The sequence below is a fragment of the Schistocerca gregaria genome, chromosome 2 (assembly GCF_023897955.1).
Source record: "Schistocerca gregaria isolate iqSchGreg1 chromosome 2, iqSchGreg1.2, whole genome shotgun sequence".
Taxonomy (NCBI): domain Eukaryota; kingdom Metazoa; phylum Arthropoda; class Insecta; order Orthoptera; family Acrididae; genus Schistocerca; species Schistocerca gregaria.
Genome location: NC_064921.1, coordinates 945,664,591 through 945,686,120, shown reverse-complemented (window position 1 = coordinate 945,686,120; position 21,530 = coordinate 945,664,591). Strand labels below are relative to the sequence as shown.

Genomic DNA, 21,530 nt, shown 5'->3' with positions numbered 1-21,530 from the left:
TCTACTTATTCCATGCATCTCCTATCCCAGTAAAGGTAAGGCTACCTATGAAAGCAGTCATTAACAAAATACAGCACTTTCTACAAGATATAAAATTTCATTAGTAGTCAATTAATCACAGATGACCCCACATTTGTGATGCCCCACCTTCTTCCTAGTTGCCACTGTTGTTCCACAATAAGCAAAGTCTTTTCTGAAGATATGACAGGAGTAAGAGTACAATAAACCTTTTAGTTTACTTATCTTTTCTTCTAGAGTTGGCTTCAGTTCTTTGTGTCTAGGGGTCTGATTTTTGACACTCAAATTCTCACATTTCAGGTCCTCATGGTTAAATTGATCTAAATAATTTTAAACATTGTTGTTGCAGAATTTTTGTTTTTACATTCATTTATTTTGTCACATTTTAGTGTATCACACTGCCTTTTGATTTTTCTCACTAACAAAGCCAAAATTACATTATTTGCCGAAAATACAAAAATACTTCCAGTCACATTTGAGGCATGCTTACTACTACTTCACTCTGTGGTAATAACAATATTCCAAAGGGTTTACAATTTTTCTTGAAAAACGAATTTCTATTAGTTTTGATTATTATTTCATAAATGAATGCAGAAATAAACATAATAAACAGTACTAGATTGCTTAATTAATAATACAAGTTTTAAGTGTACCAAATAAATCATAATTTAAGATGTTTCTAAAAAAAATTAACTGTACATTCCGAATTTTTATTTATCAATTATAACATCCAAAATAATAATTCCTATTCATAAATTCTGGCTTGAATTATAACATAATATGTACAAAATTATAAGAAATTTTTCAGAAAAACAGCTGAGATAATACTAACCAGTCCAAAATTCGAAAAATATTATTGATATCGACTGCAATTGTTGAGGATAGGTAATGCTAGAGCAAAATGTCCCATTACAAATTCCCTCCTTTTTTCATTCTGTTCCCTTCCTTCAAACCTCCTGACACCACCTAGGAGCCCTGCCCTTTCCCCATTGTGTTTCTGCACACTCCCACAACCATCGTTACACTTTCCCCCACCCCACCCTGCTATATCCTGTCCCTTCCTGCCTGCCCCATATCTCTTTCCTACCCCACTACCAGATTTGCTCCTCCCATCAGACACAGCTACAAATCAGTTTGGCCAAAGCAGCCAGAGACAGTGATCATGTGTGTGTGAGTTGTGCTTGTGTGAATGTGTGTGTGTTTTCTACTTCAGAAGAAGTTTTTTTTGCTGAAATCTAAAATGTATAGCTGTCTTTTAGTTGTGCCTGTTTGTGACTCATTGTCTGATCTATATGGTGAGTAGCAATATGAACTGTTATCATATTGTTGATATTTCATCCTGTCTTTTCCATTATACTGCTATAAGATAGCTTTGAGACCATCTCACTACTTCTTCTAAGCCAAAACTGGAACCTAGCACAATTTTGTTCATAGCTTTAAGACTGAAATGATTGAACATACAAACCATGTGCTGAATCCAGTGGAGCAGATATTGAACTAAGATAGACTTTTGATTTATACTACCAGGCTGTTGCAACACTCTGATGTTTATGCATTTATCTTGTTAATAATTTTCAAAATGTTGGTGAGGGAGTTTTTATGAATTTTATTAAGCATCATAAAGTGGTAGCTGTTAGCTGTGCATCAAAAGCTAAAAAATGTGAGAAATGTGTACATTAAGATTCTAGAGTAGCTACCTACGCAGTGATTATTAACACTCACACATAGTCTTCAAAATGATGGTCCAGCAAGTTTGGTATAGGGTTAAGGTTCAAAATCTGGTTTTTTAAAGAAATAAGGAAAAAATCAGTACTGGTACTGAGGGTGGTTTGTTGGTTAACCATTAACTGCTTTGTCCTTTGTTCCCAAAATTTTGATCTTCTGTTAATCTTAGCTTTCACTTGTTTAATGTCTTGGTCAGTATATACAGAATAGTATGGAACTCATCGCACCTATGAATCCAACACCTTCGCATCCGACCTCCAGTGGAATTGCAAAGTAGTGAATGGAAGATTTGGACAAAGACAGCAGATAGGTGGCACTAGGTGGGAATGTGGATCGGCCAAGGGCTGTACCAAGATCATCTGCACAGTTGTGATAAACTCTGTGTCTTAGTTGTGCAGTGGTTAATGCAAATGAATCCCGGTCTGGCACACATTTTCACTCAGCACTGCTGACTATGCATAATTCCTGATGCAGGTGACATCATGAGTTCGTTCCCTCTCTTGTTCTTTCCTTGGTTCCCCCTCCACCTTCAGTTTACATAATATGCACCATCGCTGCAGATTATATGTGGTGTCTGTTCTTTCAGATATTTCTGAAGAAAAAGACACCACACATTCATACAGCATTTTAAGTTGTTCCGTGATAGCAGTAATCCATCATGGGTGTCTGCAGAAGTAATTAGTATTAAAGCCATTGTCAGCTAACATCCTTGCAGTTTCCGGGGTTGGATGATGAAAGCAAAGCCTTCCTTTGCTGATGGTTGAAATGTCTATGTGAACAGGGAGGGGAGGATTATCATAGCTTTTTGTACTGCTCTACAAGTGCACTTTTCACTATAGAGATCAAGGTGGTGGTTAGCTAAGTATGGGTAGCCAGAAAGTAGGTGTAGTTTTGATTGTATCAGTTATAAAACACATGTCATGGTTGTGCTGCATGTCAACAAGTCTTGTGTAAATATTGTTCATCTAAGCTGGGGAGCAATATTCTATAACAAGGTAGACCAATCCAAAAGGTGAAGTAGGAGCCTCATGATGTACCATGGAGTTTCTGGAGAATCATGTTTCTATTTTTGATTTCAGCTGTTCTTAATAGAAGTGTTTGTAGTTGATTGTTTTACCAAGCATGATACCTAGGTATTTCTGTTATGAATGAACAACCTTTCTTCAAAGTTCACCATGAGCTCTTTGTTGGTCCACTTGTTGTTCAGATGGAATGTTCAGCTACTTTCTTAAGTACACTTGGCTGCAACTTCTGTATATAGTAATATTTAGCAGTAATTGATAAACCATTGGTCAATATGGACACAGTAACATTACTGTGAGTGCCCAGTCGTCAGCATATCCAAACTTTCTAGATGTGGTTTTAGTCATATCGGAAATGTGTAAATTGAACAGGAGAGGGCTCAGGGCAGATCCTTGTGGCAGCCCATCATTTAGCTTCGAATAAGTTGTAGAAGTTTCCGTATGACACCTTGCTCCCAGACAATATCATACGTAGCTGTCAGTTCAGTGAATATAACTGACAACTTCTCTTGATTGTGGATGCCACTTTCTGTGAAAGTTGTTAGGTAGAGTACTGGATCTGTGCAGTTGCAGCTAGAATTGAATCCTGTTTGTTCAATCAGTATATTCTCAAAGATCTTGTGCTCATATTCTCTTGTACACAATTCTTTCCAGGAGTTTATGTACCATACTAAATAAAACTATTTGTCAATAAAAGTCTGGCTTATCATTTGTTTTACCTGCTTTCAGTCTGGATATTACCCTTGCTCATTTTGTTTCGTGCGGTATGATGCCCACTGCAAAATGTTTGAGAAGAAGTCAGCCACCCACTTTATTACATAATTGCCATAGTGCAGAAGGTAATCTGCTTGAATGCTATCAATGCCCAGGACTTTCACAAGTTTCTTTTATTTTATGGCTTCTTCAGTGCTCAGTGTTCAGTTTCAGATTTGCAAAGCTGTTTTGAGTCCTTTCATTTCTTCTTAGCCACAGTAGTATGTGTTCAGACTTGAGGAGTTTTGGAAGTGGACATGTTGTTTGCTACAGCTTGGTTGATGGTAACAGCATCACATGTGCAATCTCATCTGGAGCCACCACCTAGTTTGTTGAACAAAGACCAAGCTCTCCTGTTTGATGTATGGAAGTCCAGGGTTTCAGTGATCTCAGTTCACTTCATACATCTAGCTGTGGCACTGTTACTCAACAACTAAATTAACGATTTGTCAAAATATTGTAGTGCTTGTGATTCATTTCTTGGTGACGTCTTCATATTCCATCACAATGAAGCATTAAGCAACAGATAATAGGGTTACATCCATTAGATGCATACCGATCAGTTCACAGCACTGCCACCATCTTAGAAAAGCAATGCAGTTGAACAGTTACAGAAAAGACTCATCATTCAGGTCACTGGCTCCAGCAGTTCCATACTTTCTTGGAAAGGAATCAGAATGAATAAACAAATACACAAGAACCCTGTTTATCCAGACTAGATGGGACTAGATGTAAATTGGGCTTCTAAAAACCAGGAAATATTCTACTAAATGCAGAAACTAAAATGATGTACTGAAATATAAAAATCTTTTATTTTGGCACTTAGATGAAACACTTTTGTGGTACTTAAATTCTGTAGTTAATTCCACAGTCTATTCATGTTTATTTACTGAAGCAGTGTGTACTTTTCTTCCAAGCTTGTGTGACATTTGAGGTCAGCACGATCACCAACACCTTACAGAGCACTATCCAATAAACCTTCAGATTTGTCTGCATTATAAATACAGATTGGGGTTAAGATTTTAGAGAAAATAACTTGTTAGAATTCTTTTTTACAAGTTTTCTGCAACCAGTGTATCCCCCTAAAACACTTTCCACTTTCACCCATCATTGAAACCTGGTGTATGTCTTGGTGAGCTTTCCATATTTCTATGGCTGGCTGCAGAGTTAGAAACCACAGCAGTTATCCTGCTGTTTAAGTTTTGCTCCTTTCCCCACAAAACTGGACTGAATATCAAATGAGTAATGCTTCCTTGGGTATTTCATTTCTTGCTTTCTTTACTCTACTGCAGCTCTGCAAATCATCTGTAGACATCATTTTGAGGATAGAAAAATACTGCCTAACACTCCATTGCCACTCTATCATAAATGAAAAATTAATTGAATGGTTTCATTTTAACAGTAACATTTCTTTGTGTGAACTACCAGACATATATATGTTTATCAGTATATGTTAGGAAATGACACTATCGAATAAAAGTCCCAGCGTTGGTTGGTCAGTAAATTAGAAGTTAGTACTAACACTCATCTGGATTATTTGATGAAATTCATGGCTCAGCTCATTGTCCAGTATATTTTGGGATATAATTCTTCAAGTGGCCGAGATTGCAGATGTTTTAGAGAAGATATTGATTTGCAGATAATAAATTAACATAATTTATTTACAAGTTCAATATATCCACAAATCAACCCTTTTTTTTTTTTTTTTTTTTCCCCAGAAAGTCAGTTTCCAATTATTACTGGTTTCATAACTCATAATATTGTATTCATTTCCAATGACGCAAATTTATACAAATTGACATTCTACCTGATTATAGTATCACAGTTATCAGTTAACAAAGTAAAACTTCAATCTATTTTACATAAAAATTAGTTCGACACTTTACTTCTTACAACAGTTTTCCCTCCATTACTCCCTCATGATTACTATTTATTAAATTAAACAAAGATATCTCAACTCTGGTAGCGTTCTCGCTTCCCAGGCCCGGGTTCCCGGGTACGTTTCTCGGCGGGGTCAGGGATTTTCTCTGCCTCGTGATGGCTGGGTGTTGGGTGCAGTCCTTAGGTTAGTTAGGTTTAAGTAGTTCTAAGTTCTAGGGGACTGATGACCATAGATGCTAAGTCCCATAGTGCTCAGAGCCATTTGAACCATTTTTTTATCTCAACTCTTTAGTGCTGTAAACCTGACTTAAAATTTATCAAGAAAATGTGTAAGATATAAAGGATATTTGTAGATGCAAAATAATTATGTATTTTGGACATAATCTTGGAATGAAAATTTTGGAAGCAAAAGAAGTGAAGTGCTGAAATAGCTGTCAATTATAGTCAAACGAAATAAATTAAATTTATGCAATAATGAATGATCTTAAAAGTGAAAAATGAAAACGAATCACTAAAATATTGCAGAAAATAAGAAAAAAAGTGTCAACTTCAAACAAACACAATATATTGATCCCAAAGGTTTCCTTTTTGAACATCAGATTTTCAAGTTTCTGGAATTCACAGTTGGAATTAATCATAGCTTTTGTTAATCAGAATATGTATCATAGTTTACTATTGAACAGGAGTCCCCATATAACAGATTCATTATAAATGAAACAGCATTTTACAGTGGTAAACACACACACTGAAGTAATGGTGGCTGGAAGCATGGGACTGGCATCTCTATGGACCTGTGGTGCCAATAGACAGCTGTACATGTACCGTACCTTACCAAATGTATACCACACACATGTTAAAGAAAGGAAACAAATTACGAGGGCTGCATAAATGAGGTTTTTGCATAATGTGGAAATTTACTATGAGGTTACTGAGACCAAGTTTTGTTGTTTTAGGACACTGAAAAACTGATCTTAATTTCTGATAAACTGGTTACAGTGACCACTGAGGGGAACAATTACCAAAGAATTGTAATCTACAGAACCTTTCCATTGCTCTTGTTTGTAGCAGTGTCATAAGAGCAATACTGAACAACATTGAATGGTGATGGATTTCATTTAATAATAAATAGTCTGGCAGATCTTATATAGGTTATGCAGTCTTCTCCTTCAATGACATAGGTGCATATTCACTACTATGGACATGACTTACCAATCGTTAAATTTGATGACCATTTGTGAGATAAAAACCAAAATTGGGAAAATTGATTATTCTATATACTTATTTCGAAAATTCCTATAGAATTCACAATAATAAATATTCTTATTATTGTTATTATTGTTACTGTTGTTATTCTAGGGGAGCCAGTTGAGCATGGTGATACTCTTGCCAAAGAAGAATAATGGTCTTAAGAAATTAGAAGCAAAGCTTGCATCTTTGAATCTAGCTGATATTCTGGATGAAATGTATGAAGTTAAAGTGGAGGTCTACTTACCCAAATTCAAACTGGAACACAAAATAGATCTGAGAGATACTTTGGAGAAAGTGAGTAAAAATGCATTTTTTTTCATTTAGTTTTTTCTGTTTACCTAAGTGAAAGTCATACACATAAAAATTTAATATTTGCATACTAAATTTTCCATTTACCGGTATTTAAAAATATTACTTGTGGAAGAAAAGTAATTTTGTGTTTACAGTTATAAACAGTTAATGTTACTGCACTGCAATAAAATATTACCTTTTGTAAAGTGAACACCTTCAGGAGCTCTGTAGCAAGACTGTCACCATCTGAATAGTTTTACATTGCACAGTGATCAGTCTTCTTCATTTTTTTCTTTAGTGTTTTATTCGTCTCTGATGTGAGTACCAAAATTTGTATGGTTATTTATTCATTCCAGTATTATATTACACTCCTGGAAATTGAAATAAGAACACTGTGAATTCATTGTCCCAGGAAGGGGAAACTTTATTGACACATTCCTGGGGTCAGATACATCACATTATCACACTGACAGAACCACAGGCACATAGAAACAGGCAACAGAGCATGCACAATGTCGGCACTAGTACAGTGTATATCCACCTTTCGCAGCAATGCAGGCTGCTATTCTCCCATGGAGACGATCGTAGAGATGCTGGATGTAGTCCTGTGGAACGGCTTGCCATGCCATTTCTGCCTGGCACCTCAGTTGGACCAGCGTTCGTGCTGGACGTGCAGACCACGTGAGACGACGCTTCATGAAGTCCCAAACATGCTCAATGGGGGACAGATCTGGAGATCTTGCTGGCCAGGGTAGTTGACTTACACCTTCTAGAGCACATTGGGTGGCACGGGATACATGCGGACGTGCATTGTCCTGTTGGAACAGCAAGTTCCCTTGCCGGTCTAGGAATGGTAGAACGATGGATTCGATGATGGTTTGGATGTACCGTGCACTATTCAGTGTCCCCTCGACGATCACCAGAGGTGTACGGCCAGTGTAGGAGATCGCTCACCACACCATGATGCCGGGTGCTGGCCCTGTGTGCCTCGGTCGTATGCAGTCCTGACTGTGGCACTCACCTGCACGGCGCCAAACATGCAAACGACCATCATTGGCACCAAGGCAGAAGCGACTCTCATCGCTGAAGACAACACGTCTCCATTCGTCCCTCCATTCACGCCTGTCACGACACCACTGGAGGCGTCCCTAAGTTGCTGGGAAGTGGCGGTGCGGTCCCCTACGGCACTGCGTAGGATCCTACGGTCTTGGCGTGCATCCGTGCGTCGCTGCGGTTCGGTCCCAGGTCGACGGTCATGTGCACCTTCCGCCGACCACTGGCGACAACATCGATGTACTGTGGAGACCTCACGCCCCACGTGTTGAGCAATTCGGCGGTACGTCCACCCGGCCTCCCGCATGCCCACTATACGCCCTCGCTCAAAGTCCGTCAACTGCACGTACAGTTCACGTCCACGCTGTCGCGGCATGCTACCAGTGTTAAAGACTGTGATGGAGCTCCATATGCCATGGCAAACTGGCTGACACCGACGGCGGCGGTGCACAAATGCTGCGCAGCTAGCGCCATTCGACGGCCAATACCATGGTTCCTGGTGTGTCCGCTATGCCGTGCGTGTGATCATTGCTTGTACAGCCCTCTCACAGTGTCCGGAGCAAGTATGGTGGGTCTGACACACCGGTATCAGTGTGTTCTTTTTTCCATTTCCAGGAGTGTAGATAGGAAAATGAACGACATCTGTCTTACTTCATTTACATGTTTTTGAAATGGTTAAAATCTTTTCATTGTAACTTAAATTTAACATAAAACTTGATTATCTACAATATTTTTAGTTCCTGCTCCAGTTGTAATAATATGTAAATTATTGGGTGAATCCATTACTGAGTAGGCAACATAAACTTGCCCAGTAGAGAACATGGTGACCTTGAATCAACTCACAGTACTTAATAGACTGCTCTCATAATTTGTTGAATGTGATGCAGAGCACACAATAATCAATATAATTATTTTTTATTAAAGTTAAAACTGTAACTCATTACAGTGAGTACTATCCATGCTATGAAGGCTGTTTCAATCATCTCCCTTCTGTATTGTGATTGTTGCTTCAATGAAATTGCCCAGTTACCTGAATTTGAATATAGCAGATTTTTCTTTCCATTAAACTGTGATATGAAAGTCATTGTGGCCATCATGAATTGGTTAGCAAGTCTGGAAACTAGGGATCTGACTCCAGTATTGCTCTTCTCTCTCTCTCTCTCTCTCTCACACACATACACACACACACACACACCTTAAGACAATATGCGACTCTTTTTCAAACGACCTCATCTCTACAGGAGAAATGTGATCAGGATTAGAACGCCTAGAAAACTGAAAAATTTGGAATCTGGCACTAATTTCAGTCAGTTTGATTATTTTTACATGTTACCCCCTTCATATCACTAGTTCAACACTAGTGGTTAAATATCATTGGGATTGTCATGAATGAGCCAATGCCTCCAAATGTAGGGGATACAATATTTAAAAAAATAATTTATTGTTTTCCCATACCACCACATTCACACCACTATTCATCTGGTGTCCATGGAATCTGCAAACTCAAATGATTTTGTGGTTTGTCATCACTTAATCACTGTTTTCTTTGATTTACAGAAATCAAACTACAGTACTTGGTGCTGTTACTCTACTTTGGTAATAAATTGTTAAGAATGAACACCAGCTGAAACCAATAGTATTGTAAAATCTGGCAATATCCAGTGCATCAATGGTAACTTATAACTCCTAGGATTCTGGAAATACAGGTCATGCAAAGCCCAACTAAAATTTTTCTCACCTGATATAATGAAAGCTTTGGATCAAGGCAGTCAGGTAGATGTAGTATTCCTTGATTTCTGGTATTCAACTCACTAAGACATCTACACTTATTGTAAAAAGTATGACCATTTGTGTATCAAGTGAAATTTGTGACTGAACTGAGGATTTTATGGTGGGGAGGATGCAGCAGGTTATCTTGGATTGGTAGTTATCATCAGATGTAGGATTAATTTCAGATGTCCAAGGGATCTATGGTGGAACCCTTGTTGTTCATGTTGTATATTAATGACCCTGTGAACAACATTAATAGCAACCTCAGACTGTTTGAAGTTGATGCACTTATGTGTAAGGAAGTACCATATGAAAGAAGCTGCATAAATTTTTAGTCAGATCTTATAACAATATTAGAAAAGGATAGTTGCTTCTCACCATATAGTGGAGATGCTGAGTCACAGATAGGCACAGAAAGAGACTGTCACAAAAAGAGGTTTCGGACAACAAGCCCTTTGCCAGAAACAAACAAAACACACACACACACACACATCTGCATGTAAAATGCAACTCACACACACACACATGACCATAGTCTCTGACAGATGAAGCCAGACTATGAGCAGCAGCGCATGATGAGATAGGCAGCCAGCTGGGCTTTGGAGGACGCTGGGATGTGGAGGGGGAGGGACGGCAGAGTGTGGTAGCGGACGGTGAGTGCTCCTAGCAGGAGCATACAGCGACATGGTGGAGAGAGGGTAACGCAGCTAGGAGCAGTCAGGAGGTTAGACGGAGGGCGAGGGAGAGACGGCGGGTAGCAGAAAAGAAGAGAACCAGTCTTTGTTCTCCCATCTCTCAGACTGTTTGTATCTAACATTTCGCAGTCTCTTTGGAACATTACAGTAGAGCTTCACTATATTTCTCTGAGCACATGGAAGAAATTCCTTGTGGATAATTCCATGAATTAAAAAAAAAAGGCTACCATAGACTTGCTGTTTCTGCGAACTTGGCATGCTTTTCTGGTGCTGTGGAAAGAGTGGTGTCTCCCATTGTGAAGTTTGTTGTTTTGTTGCAGGTTAGTAACCATATACCTAAAGTCCATGGACAGAACATTTGGGTTATCTTCAACTGCTGTTTACAGTTCAGTGCACATCTGAAAGCTGCATTTCATCTCGCATACAATTCATCAGCCGTAATCCATTGACATCCACTGGATTAAAGTCCAATGGTTTCACAAACATCATGGATTTCCTGTCTTCTATCCTTCTGGAACACTTCATACACTTTAACAATCATTTCCAGAGTTGTACATGATGACAGCTGGTTCAAATACTTGTCATCCTCCACAGACTCCTAGCCATCTTTAAATCACTTAATCTACCAAAAACCTCCCTTAGCTTTAGGTGGGTTTTAGCTGCAGTTTTGAGGAACGTGAAGAAAACTTAATACAGGTCATCTGTTCCTTCAAAACACACATTGTGAAATTTGAAGATATAGTAGAAAATGGCGTAAATAAATCAACGACACCATTCACACTGAACCACTCATTGTGAAGCCATATGTCAGACTGGAACTTGAAAGATTCAACTAGAAGTACCTAGCAGCAGAAGTGTTTACTGCTGATTATTTCGGCACAACATTCAAATTCTCAGAAATTTTGTGTAGCATCTTGTGTACCATTCTTGTTTCCATTGAACATCATTGAATTTACTAAAAACAATTCTCCTTGTGATCATTATTTTATTTTTTTACTGTTTGTTATATGGTATTACTTTCTATAGTAACTGCATGTTCAAATGTTGTAGCTTACCTGTACTTATTTGAAATTTGTGAGAGTATCAGAGCTGTATTGCTGTGCATAATTTCTGTTAAACTCAATGTATGTTTAACTGTTGTACAAGTGATGTCCTGGTTACAAACAAACTTCAAAAATTTTTCACCTTTACTTTCTAGGCTTACAGATTACTCACCTTTACTGCACGGATTATTACTCTGCATGACATTAATGAAAAAATGCTTTGACTGGACTGGTATACCATGACTCTCACTTATATCATCACATACATCACTTACCTTATATGTACTGGCAATATTATTCACAAATATCTCTGAAACTTAATTATTCTTAAATTCTACAAATACCAATACTCATCATCATCATCATCACCATCATCATCATCATCATCATCATCATCATTACAATCATAATATTCCTCCATAATTACTTCATCAACAACATCATTAATAACACAAGTCTCATCTCCATCGACACCTCCATTCATTTGCGATAAGCTACCAGTCTCAGACTTACCAAACTCAGTTATTTCACAGCCCTCATTCACATCTACATAAAAATACCACCTAGTTCAGATCCATTACTGTCATCACCTGATTTACATACATCAATAACACTATTTTCTGGCCAAGAGAAGAAATCATCGGTATATATTATATCAAAATTCTCATTACTCTTGCATTCTGGTTTGTAACCCGTACCTACATCACCATAATGAAACATAGTATCCCAAAGCTTTTAATCAAAACATAAATGAGAAATCTGATATTCTTTCTGTTCAACTACAGATACCTGTGCCATATTATTAACACTGTTATTATTGTCTAACTGCAGGTTTAAATTAGGGGTCCTTTGCTTGTTGTGTTTCCTCGCCCCAAAACTGTGGATCTACATTGAGGCAGACTGCCATTTCCTGAGTAGTCACCTCTACGATTGTTTCTCGTATTAAATTGCCCATGGTTATCCCCATTATTCCTGTTCTGCTGATATTCAAAATTTCTGTCTCTATTAACATTGTGATCATGATAGAAGTTACCATTATCTCTGTTTCTGTAGTACTCCATTGTGATTTCTATCAGTCCAATTGTTATGGTACATACTTCTTTCTACTGGCCTATACAGCCTGTCAACATATTGTAAAAACTGTTCAAGACAATTGTCAGGTCTGTGCACTAAATGCCACTGTTATCTTTCTGGTAATCTCCTGTTAAGTGTGTAAATCAATGTAATTTTGTCAAATGTTTTGCCAAGGTGTGATAATTGCTTAAGCTGAATCTTACAAAACTCTTTCAGATTACCATCCCTATTCCTATAATTAGGACCATTCAAAAATTCACTTTTATTTCTTCCCTGTTCAACTTCCAACCAAATTTTATTTTAAAATTTTTTTTCGAAACTTTAATATGTTTCCAACTGACTTAAATTTAAATTTACCCATGACAGAGCTTCACCTTCAACACATCTTTTAACAGATTTAATTTTTTGATAGTCACTCATGCCTGACAGAAAACTATCTCTACAGTGGTGCAGAAAATCCACTGGATGTAAATTGTCTGATAGAAACCTTTTGATTGGAGTGCTGAACCAGGCAGTGCCATTGTTTGAATACAGATTTTTGTGAATGCAATTTTCCAGAACTGCTGAAATTTTTTTGATGTAAAACATTTACTTTAGTTTGCATATTGTTTTCAGCATTTAAAATTTTTTGATCTACAGTGTTAAAGTTTGTTTCCATTTTTTTCCACTATGGCCTTCTGTTCAACTCTGACATCATTAAAGCTGTGAGTACCGGGCGTGAGTTGTGCTTCGGTAGCTCAGATGGTAGAGCACTTGCCCGTGAAAGGCAAAGGTTCCGAGTTCGAGTCCCGGTAGGGCACACAGTTTTAATCTGCCAGGAAGTTTCATATCAGCACACGCTCTGCTGCAGAGTGAAAATCTCATTCTGGAATCATTAACATCCTTTGACTGTTTTGCAGATTTGGCAATTATCTCATTTTCCAAAGCAATAAATTTACTTTCTAAGTCATCAGTTTCATTCACATATTTTTATCCCTCTGACAACCCATTATTATCATGAAATGCACTGAATTTTCTATTGTTATCTGTCTTCATTTCCTCTAGTTTTGCCAAAATCAACTGCAAAATATCAGTTTTTACTGTTTCTTTGCTGACTACGATTTCACTCAGTTCAAACATGTCCTGGCTGGGTCCTACAGCTTTAACTTCTACATCACCACTACCCTCATCTCTAGTCATTTTGTTAATAATCACAAGTCCACAAACAAATTAATTTCCTTATAGTTTGTGCTTATCTTTCCTTTTTGAAGTCCCTCGTCATAGTTGTAAAGTCCTCTTTCAATTGGTCCGGTCTGTCATTGTTGCTGATACTTCATCATTGTTGATATGATTTTGTTGGGCAGTCCTTGGTCTTCTTTCTCTGCGTGGGTGGAAATTCATTTATATAAAAACTGCAAATGGCACAAATCACTTTCCCTTCTTCTGCAACAGACAAAACTTCATTATCAGGCAACTGATCCCAGATGACGCCCACACTTGTAATCTTACTCCTCCCTCACATCATTTGTTGATTGTCATTCACTTCAAAATTAACTCTTTTAATAAGCTTCAAAGGAGTAAGATTTGAATAAACTTTTTACTTATCTACTTTTCTCTTAGTTGGCTCCAGTTCTTCACATCTAGGTTGTGATTCTTGAAGCTGAAATTTTTGATATTACTATCATGGTTCCAATTGGTGTAATAACTACTGAAGGGTTGTGTGTCTTTATCTTAATTTTTATTTTGCCACATTTTTCTATATCAGACTGTCTCTACAATTTCCACCTCAAAACTGAAAACTACATTGTTATTGCCAGAATTAAAAACACGTCCAATCACATCAGAGGCATGCCCACTACTAACTCTTTCTATGGTACTAACAATATCCCAAAGAGTTTAAAAACTTTCTTGACAAATGTCTGTCTGTTAATCTCTATTATTATTTTATAAATGAATCCATAAACAAATTTAATAATTAGCGTCAGACTGTGTAATTAATAATAGGAATTTTAGGTGTCCAGATATTTCATAATTTCAAATGTTTCTAAAAGAAGAGTAATTTTAACTATACATTCAGAGTTAGTACATGTCAATTGTAACAACAAAAATAAAGTAATTTCTTTTTATACATTTTAGGCTGAAATATAATACATGGTGTACAAAATCACATGAAATTCTTTTAGAAAAACTGCTGAGAGAGTATTAACCTGTTTAAAAAGGTGTACTTATTTTTTGTATTGATGACTTCTGTTGAAGAAAAGTGATACTATAGGAGGGTGTCCCTTTACAGCCTCCATGAATCAATGAACTTGTAGGGGCAGCAGTCTGGGTGATTTACCGATCTGGTCTTGTAACATCAACCAAATGTCCTTGCTGTGCTGGTAGTGTGAATGGCTGAAAGCAGGGTAAAATACAGCCATAATTTTTCCCGAGAGCATCCAGCTCTACTGTATGGTTAAATGATGCTGGTGTCCTCTTAGGTAAAATACTTCAGAGGTAAAATAGTCCCCCCTTTGGATCTCTGATTGGGGTCAACTCAGGGGAATGTCATCATCAGGAGAAACAAAACTGGCATTCTGTGGATTGGAGCATGGAATGTTAGATCCCTTAACTGGCAGGTAGGTGAGAAATTTTTGGGTTGAGCTTAGATATAGTGGGAATTGGGGAAGTTTGGCAGCAGGAGAAATGGGACATCTGGTCAGGTGAATACAAGATTATAAACACAAAGTCAAACAGGGGTAATGCAAGAGTGGGTTTAATAATGAGTAAGAAAATAGGAATGTGGGTAAGCTAAGGTGAACAGCTTAGGGAATGCATCATTGTAGCCAAGATAGACATGAAGTCCATGCCTACCACAGTAGTACACATTTATATGCCAATCAGCTCCACAGATGATGAAGTTAGTTAAAGGAGATGAAAATTTAATTGTTACGGGAACTGGAATTTTATAGTAGTAGAAGGAAGAGATAGAAAAATAGTAGGTGAACATGGACTGGGGTAAAGGACTGAAAGAGGAAGCCACCTGGTAGAATTTTGCACAGAGCATAATTTAATCATTGCTAACCCTTGATTTAACCATAAAAGAAGATTGTATACATGGAAGAGACCTGGAGGCACTGGAAGTTTACAGATTGATTGTATAATGGCTAGACAGAAATTTGGGAACAAGATTTTAAATTGTAATACATTTCCAGGGCAATATTTATACTTTGACCACAATTTATTAGTTATTAACTGTGGATTAAAACTGAAAAATATTAGATGAAGGTAGGAAATTAAGGAGATGAGACCTGTATAAGCTGAAAGAAACAGAGGTTGTTGAGAGTTTCAGAAGGAGCATTAGACAACAACTGATTAGAACAAGGAAAAGGAACATAATAGAAGATGAATGGGCAGCTTTACAAGATGAAATAGTGAAGGCAGCAGAGGATCAAATAGATAAAAAGACAAGGCCTAGTAGAAGTCCTAGGATAACACAAGACATATTGAATGTAATTGATGAAAGGAAAAAATTTAAAAATGCAGCAAATGAAGTAGCTGAAAGAGAATACAAATATTTTAAAAAATGAGATTAATAGGAAGTACAAAATGGCTAGCCAGGAATGGCTAGACGACAAATGTGTGGTTTTAGAGGCACATTTTACCAGGGGGAAGATAGAGACCACCGACAGGAAAATTAAAGAGGCCTTTGGGGAGAAGAGAAGCAGCTGCATGAATATCAAGAACTTAGATGGTAAACCAGTCCTAAACAACGAAGGAAAACCTCAAAAGTGGAAGGAGTATATAGAGGATTAATACAAGGGAGACAAACTTGAAGGCAAGAAAGGGAAGTTGACGTAGCTGAAATGAGATGGGAGATATGATACTGTGAAAAGAATTTGACAGAGTTCTGAAATATTTAAGGTGAAAGAAGGCCCAAGTGTAGACGATATTCTGTCAGAACAACTGACAACTTTGGGAGAGCCAGTTATGACAAAACTCTTTCATCTGGTGTGCAAGATGAATGAGACAGGTGAAATACCCTCATATTTCAAAAAGAATGTAGTAATTACAAATTCAAAGAAGGCAGTTGCCAAAAGGTGTGAAAATTATTGGATTGTCAGCTTAATAAGTCATCATTGCAAAATACTAACATGAATTTTTTACATAAGTATGGAAAAACTGGTGTATGCCATCCTTGGGGAAGATCAGTTTGGATTCCAGAAATATATAGAAACATGCAAGGCAATACTGACCCTGGAACCTATGTTAGAAGATAGGTTAAGGCAAGACAAATCTATGTTTCTAGCATTTGTAGACTCTGAGAACACTTTTGACAATGTGGACTGGAATACTCTCTCTGAAATTCTGGAGGTAACAGATGTATAACAGAGGGAGTAAAAGGCTATTTACCACTTATACAGAAACCAAATTGTTGTTATAAGAGTCAAGCGGTATGGAAAGGAAGCAATGGTTGAGAAGGGAGAGAGACAGTACTGTAGCCTATCTCTGATGTTGTTCAATCTGTACACATAGGAAGCAGTAAAGGAAACAAAAGAAAAATTTAGGGTAGTTATTACAATTCAGGGAGAAGAAAAAAAATTTTAAGGTTTTCCAATGACATAGTAATTCTGTCAGAGACAGCAAAGGACATGGCAGAGCAGTTCAGCCGAATGGACCAGTCTTGAAAGGAAAATGTAAGATGAACATTAACAAAAGCAGGGATTATCTATTGTAGTTGAATTAAATGAGGGGATGCTATGAGATTAGGAAATGAGACATTTAAAGCTGTTTGCTCAGAAAAATAACTGATGTTGGCAGAGGTAGAAAGGATATAAAATGTAGACTTGCAATGGCAAGAAAACTATTTCTGAAAAAGAACAATTTGTTAACATTGAATATAGATTTCAATGTTAAGAAGTTTTTTCTGAAGGTATTTGTATGGAGTGTTGCCATGTATGGAAGTGAAACATATACAGTTTACAGTTTAGACAAAAAGAGAATAGAAGCTTTCAAAATGTGGTGCTACAGAAGAAAAAAAGGTAAAATTTACACAAATGTCTGTTTTAAAATTTGTAGGTTGCTGACTATGCCCGTGGTGTAATACAACCAGTCAATTAAGACCAAGAATGGTTGAATTCAGAAAATAATTCATGCAGTTGGAAATTTTTGTATATTTGTTCCATGAACAGCATACCAAGAATCCTGATTGGTGGGGGCTGATTGTGGAAGTCCTTGGTGTGTTTGAAGGTCACTTTTTTATGTTTTTCTTGAATAACTCAAAAGTAGTGGCCTCTAGCAACAATGTATCCCAATACAATACAATACTTCACACAATAAACTGTATTTGAATACTGGCAACGTGTTTATTCTTAAATTCAGTATTTTGAAAGAACTATTAAATCCTTCCCAGCAAGCTCATGTTAGCAATTATACCAATATCTCCTTAATTTAGGTGTTTGCTGTGATTATTCGATTTTTCCCAGCATACTTCTACATGGAAGAGTTCACGGGTAAACATCTGGATGTTAATGTCCAATGGGCACAATATTTCGGCAAGCGACCACGTTGCCATCATCAGGTGTGCTAACAAACTGACCACCGAGGTGCCGGTTGTGGGCTTTTATCTCCTCCCCCCCCCCCCCCCCCCCCCCTCCAGGTATTCGCAGCAGTCTGTGCCCAGTTGTGCAGCATCCAGCATCCATTCCATTCATGGTTCACACCCAGGGGCATGTGCCGGCCCTGTCTGTTCTTGAAGCCAGTTCATGGTGGTATGTCTTCTTTCTCCTTTTAATCAGACCCAAACGAGTTCCCAGCTCTTACTAAGGATGTAACCAATATCTCAATTGATCAGTGGTTCCCATCCTCGAATCTAGATAGATTCTTTAATGCCACAGTCCTAGTATTTGGACATCTGTGTCAGAACCTTCATCTGGTTATAGTTCATTCTGTGTAATTCTGAGATGCAATGTTCAGCAAATGCCAACTTGTTAGGCTGCTGGAGTCTGGTGGGCCATTGATGTGCCCGAGGGGTCGGAGGGTGTGTGTCCAAATGTGGACATAGCTGATTTTGATGACGACATACCTCCCAGTCCCCCACCTGCAAGGTATAGAGCCGGCGGCGATTTCGGCACAGGACCACTGCCGGTATCCAACGTGGATTGCGACCAAACCCACGTGCCCAGACCGACATACCCAGTGGAAAGCCGGGTACTCCATTTTGTGAAGACTGGCGAGGACCAGGCCAGAGGTAGATACAGCAGAGTCCTAGGTTGGAGCCCGTGAAGGAGCTCTGTGGGGCTGCATTCTCCCATTGGTGTCGTCCGGTATGCCTTCAGGAAAAATGTCAATGCCTCCTCTGCAGGAAATTCGTACACATACTTTTTCATCTGCGTCTTAAATGTGTGCACCATGCGCTCGGCTTCCCCATTCAATTGTGGATGAAAGGGGGGGAGAGCAAATGTGCTGAATACCGAAGCGCCTACAAAAAACCTGGAAGGTCTGCGAAATAAACTGAGGTCCATTGTCTGAGACCAGGGTGACTGGCAGATCTTGCACAGAAATGATTTTTGCTAGTGCCTGGATTGCAACTTCTGAAGTGGTTCAGGAGCAGTGAACCACATATGGGAATCGTGAATAAGCATCAATGACAATGAGCAAAAAGCCACTGAGAAACGGGCCTGCAAAATCGATGTGAATATGTTCCTGTCCCTTGGTTGCAGGCAGCCATGAAGAGAAGGCTGACCTGGGAGATGCCTGTTGGCTTGCACACTGGGAACAGGCGGCCACCACGTGCTCAATTTCTCTATCATTGCTGGGCCAGTACACATGCCTGTGAGCCAAGGTTTTAGTACGGGAAACACCCCAGTGCCCCTCATGCAATAACATGAGGACTTCCCTTCACAAACTTGCAGGAACAACCACGCGAGGAGCTGAATCACCAGTAGCCAGAAGGAGAACTCCTTCCAAGATGGAGAGGCAGTCTCGTAGAACAAAATAAGTATGAAGAGGGTCGGAGGCCCAGCCTGGAGGTCAGGATGACCAACCTTGCTGAATGAGGTGAACTACTTGCCAGAGAACTGGGTCAACTGCCATTCCCCTGGCAACTCTAGAACTAGCGATCGGGAACCTATCAACCGCTTGGCGGGACGCCACATCCAAATGAAAACACATAATCTCCTCTTGATTGAACTTAGGATCTGGGCCCACCGGAAGACGGGAAAGAGCGTCTGCGGTGGCATGCTGTCCGCTAGGGCAAAAATGAATGTCATAATGGTACTTAGAGAGTAACAAGGCCCAGTGCTGTAGTCTGTGGGCCGCCCTATCCGGAATCAGAGGCGGGGCCAAATAACGATATTAACGGTTTATGGTCAGTGATTAATTGAAACTTCATGCCATCCAAGAAAGGGTGAAACTTGGTAACAGCATAGACAATTGCCAAAGCCTCTTTTTCCACCTGGGAGTAATGGGCTTGCGCTGGACTAAGAGTTTTAGACGCAAACGCCAGTGGCTGCTCGGAACCATCTGCATTGCGATGGGCCAGGACTGCCCCCACCCCATACTGCGAAGGATCTCTAGCCAGGACCGATGGCTTATGGGGGTCAAAAGTAGCTAAACAAGGCGCTGATGTGAGGAGGCCCTTCAATGAGGTGAATGCGCGCTCGCATGCCGGTGACCAATCAAAAGGAACATCCTTGCACAGAAGGCAGTACAGGGGGTGGGCTATGGTTGAAGCCCTGGGAATGAACCGGTGGTAATAGGCCCAAGGTCAGAGTAAGTTTGTGCATTCAACAAAGAAACTGCCACGCCCTTATCTACTTGCAGTTGTAATCGGCGCGACCGAACTGACACCTCAATAAAGAGTTTGCGTGCCGATGCGTCGGGAGCCTGGCCCGATGAAACTTTGTGAATGTCAATGTCCATGTCCTCTGTACCTGCTTCCTTTGATTCTTTTGAGGCTGAGCGGCAAACTTTAGCAATGTGTCCTTCTTTATTACATTTGCGACAAATGGCCCAACGCTGGGACCACACTGACTGATCATGATGTATATAGCACAATGCACAGGACAGTAACAGGGGACGTTTTCCGCCGCACTTCACATAGCGTAGATCGGGAACTGTCTCATAGGCATGCCCGATATGAACTGATTGGGCACAGCCCGTGCTGCCTGAGTTGTTGTTGTTTCACCAGCATAGGTCATGGCCTGATTCTCACATGCCCTCTGGTAGATGGGACTCTACTTGTGAGAACTACCATCCGTTACGCACCGTGCCGATGTGCGCTGTGGTATACACCACTTCTAACAAATACCGAAAAACGCGCTACAGTACGTGGCCGCCAAATACATCGCTGGCCGCACTTCTCCGGGCGGCTCACGGCTACCATCGCTGGCCATCTAGAATAAAAAACAAACTGAACGTCAGAATTGTCTTTCATAATCTAAAAGTATTGACATCTCCATCTTTTTACAAATATTGAATGATATTGCATAACTCTGCGGCACTATATAAATTCATATAACATGAGAAATAAAGGCCAGCTGAGAAGTACGTCACACAGACTGAGAGGTGCTGGGAAAGGTGCTAAAGCATCTTCCTACAGGTTTATAGGACAGTATGAGTTGACTGCTAAAGGATTATTAAATGGGAAAAAGAATTTTATAATGTAGAGGAGTATTTATGTAAAGAATGAGGAATGTCATTATTACATGCATTTATGTAAGGCAATAACTTGAATATATTGTATGTATTATCAGTATGTGTATTCAATAGTGAAAGAGTGTGTAAACAATTTGAAAACTTAAATATTAATGGAAGGAAAAATGTATGCACCATTACGATCATTATTACCAGTTCCATGTTTTAAACTAAAATATTAGGGTATTTTAGAATATTGGATTAAACTGGCTTGTCCTATGTTATAATTGCACACTCTGTACATTTAATCAGTTAGGATCAAATAAAAATTAGTCAATTAATCAATTAAGTTCCAGTAATCA

General features: G+C 38.9%; 1 protein-coding gene across 1 annotated transcript in view; it reads left to right on the top strand.

The window, feature by feature from the left end:
* The window catches only part of LOC126335404 (serpin B6-like), a 325,460-nt gene that overhangs the window by 222,402 nt on the left and 81,528 nt on the right, over window positions 1-21,530 (top strand). Inside the window, exon 6 of the mRNA XM_049998665.1 lies at window positions 6,756-6,941. Coding sequence (XP_049854622.1) covers window positions 6,756-6,941 — 186 coding nt within the window. The remainder of the gene's footprint in view (window positions 1-6,755; window positions 6,942-21,530) is intronic.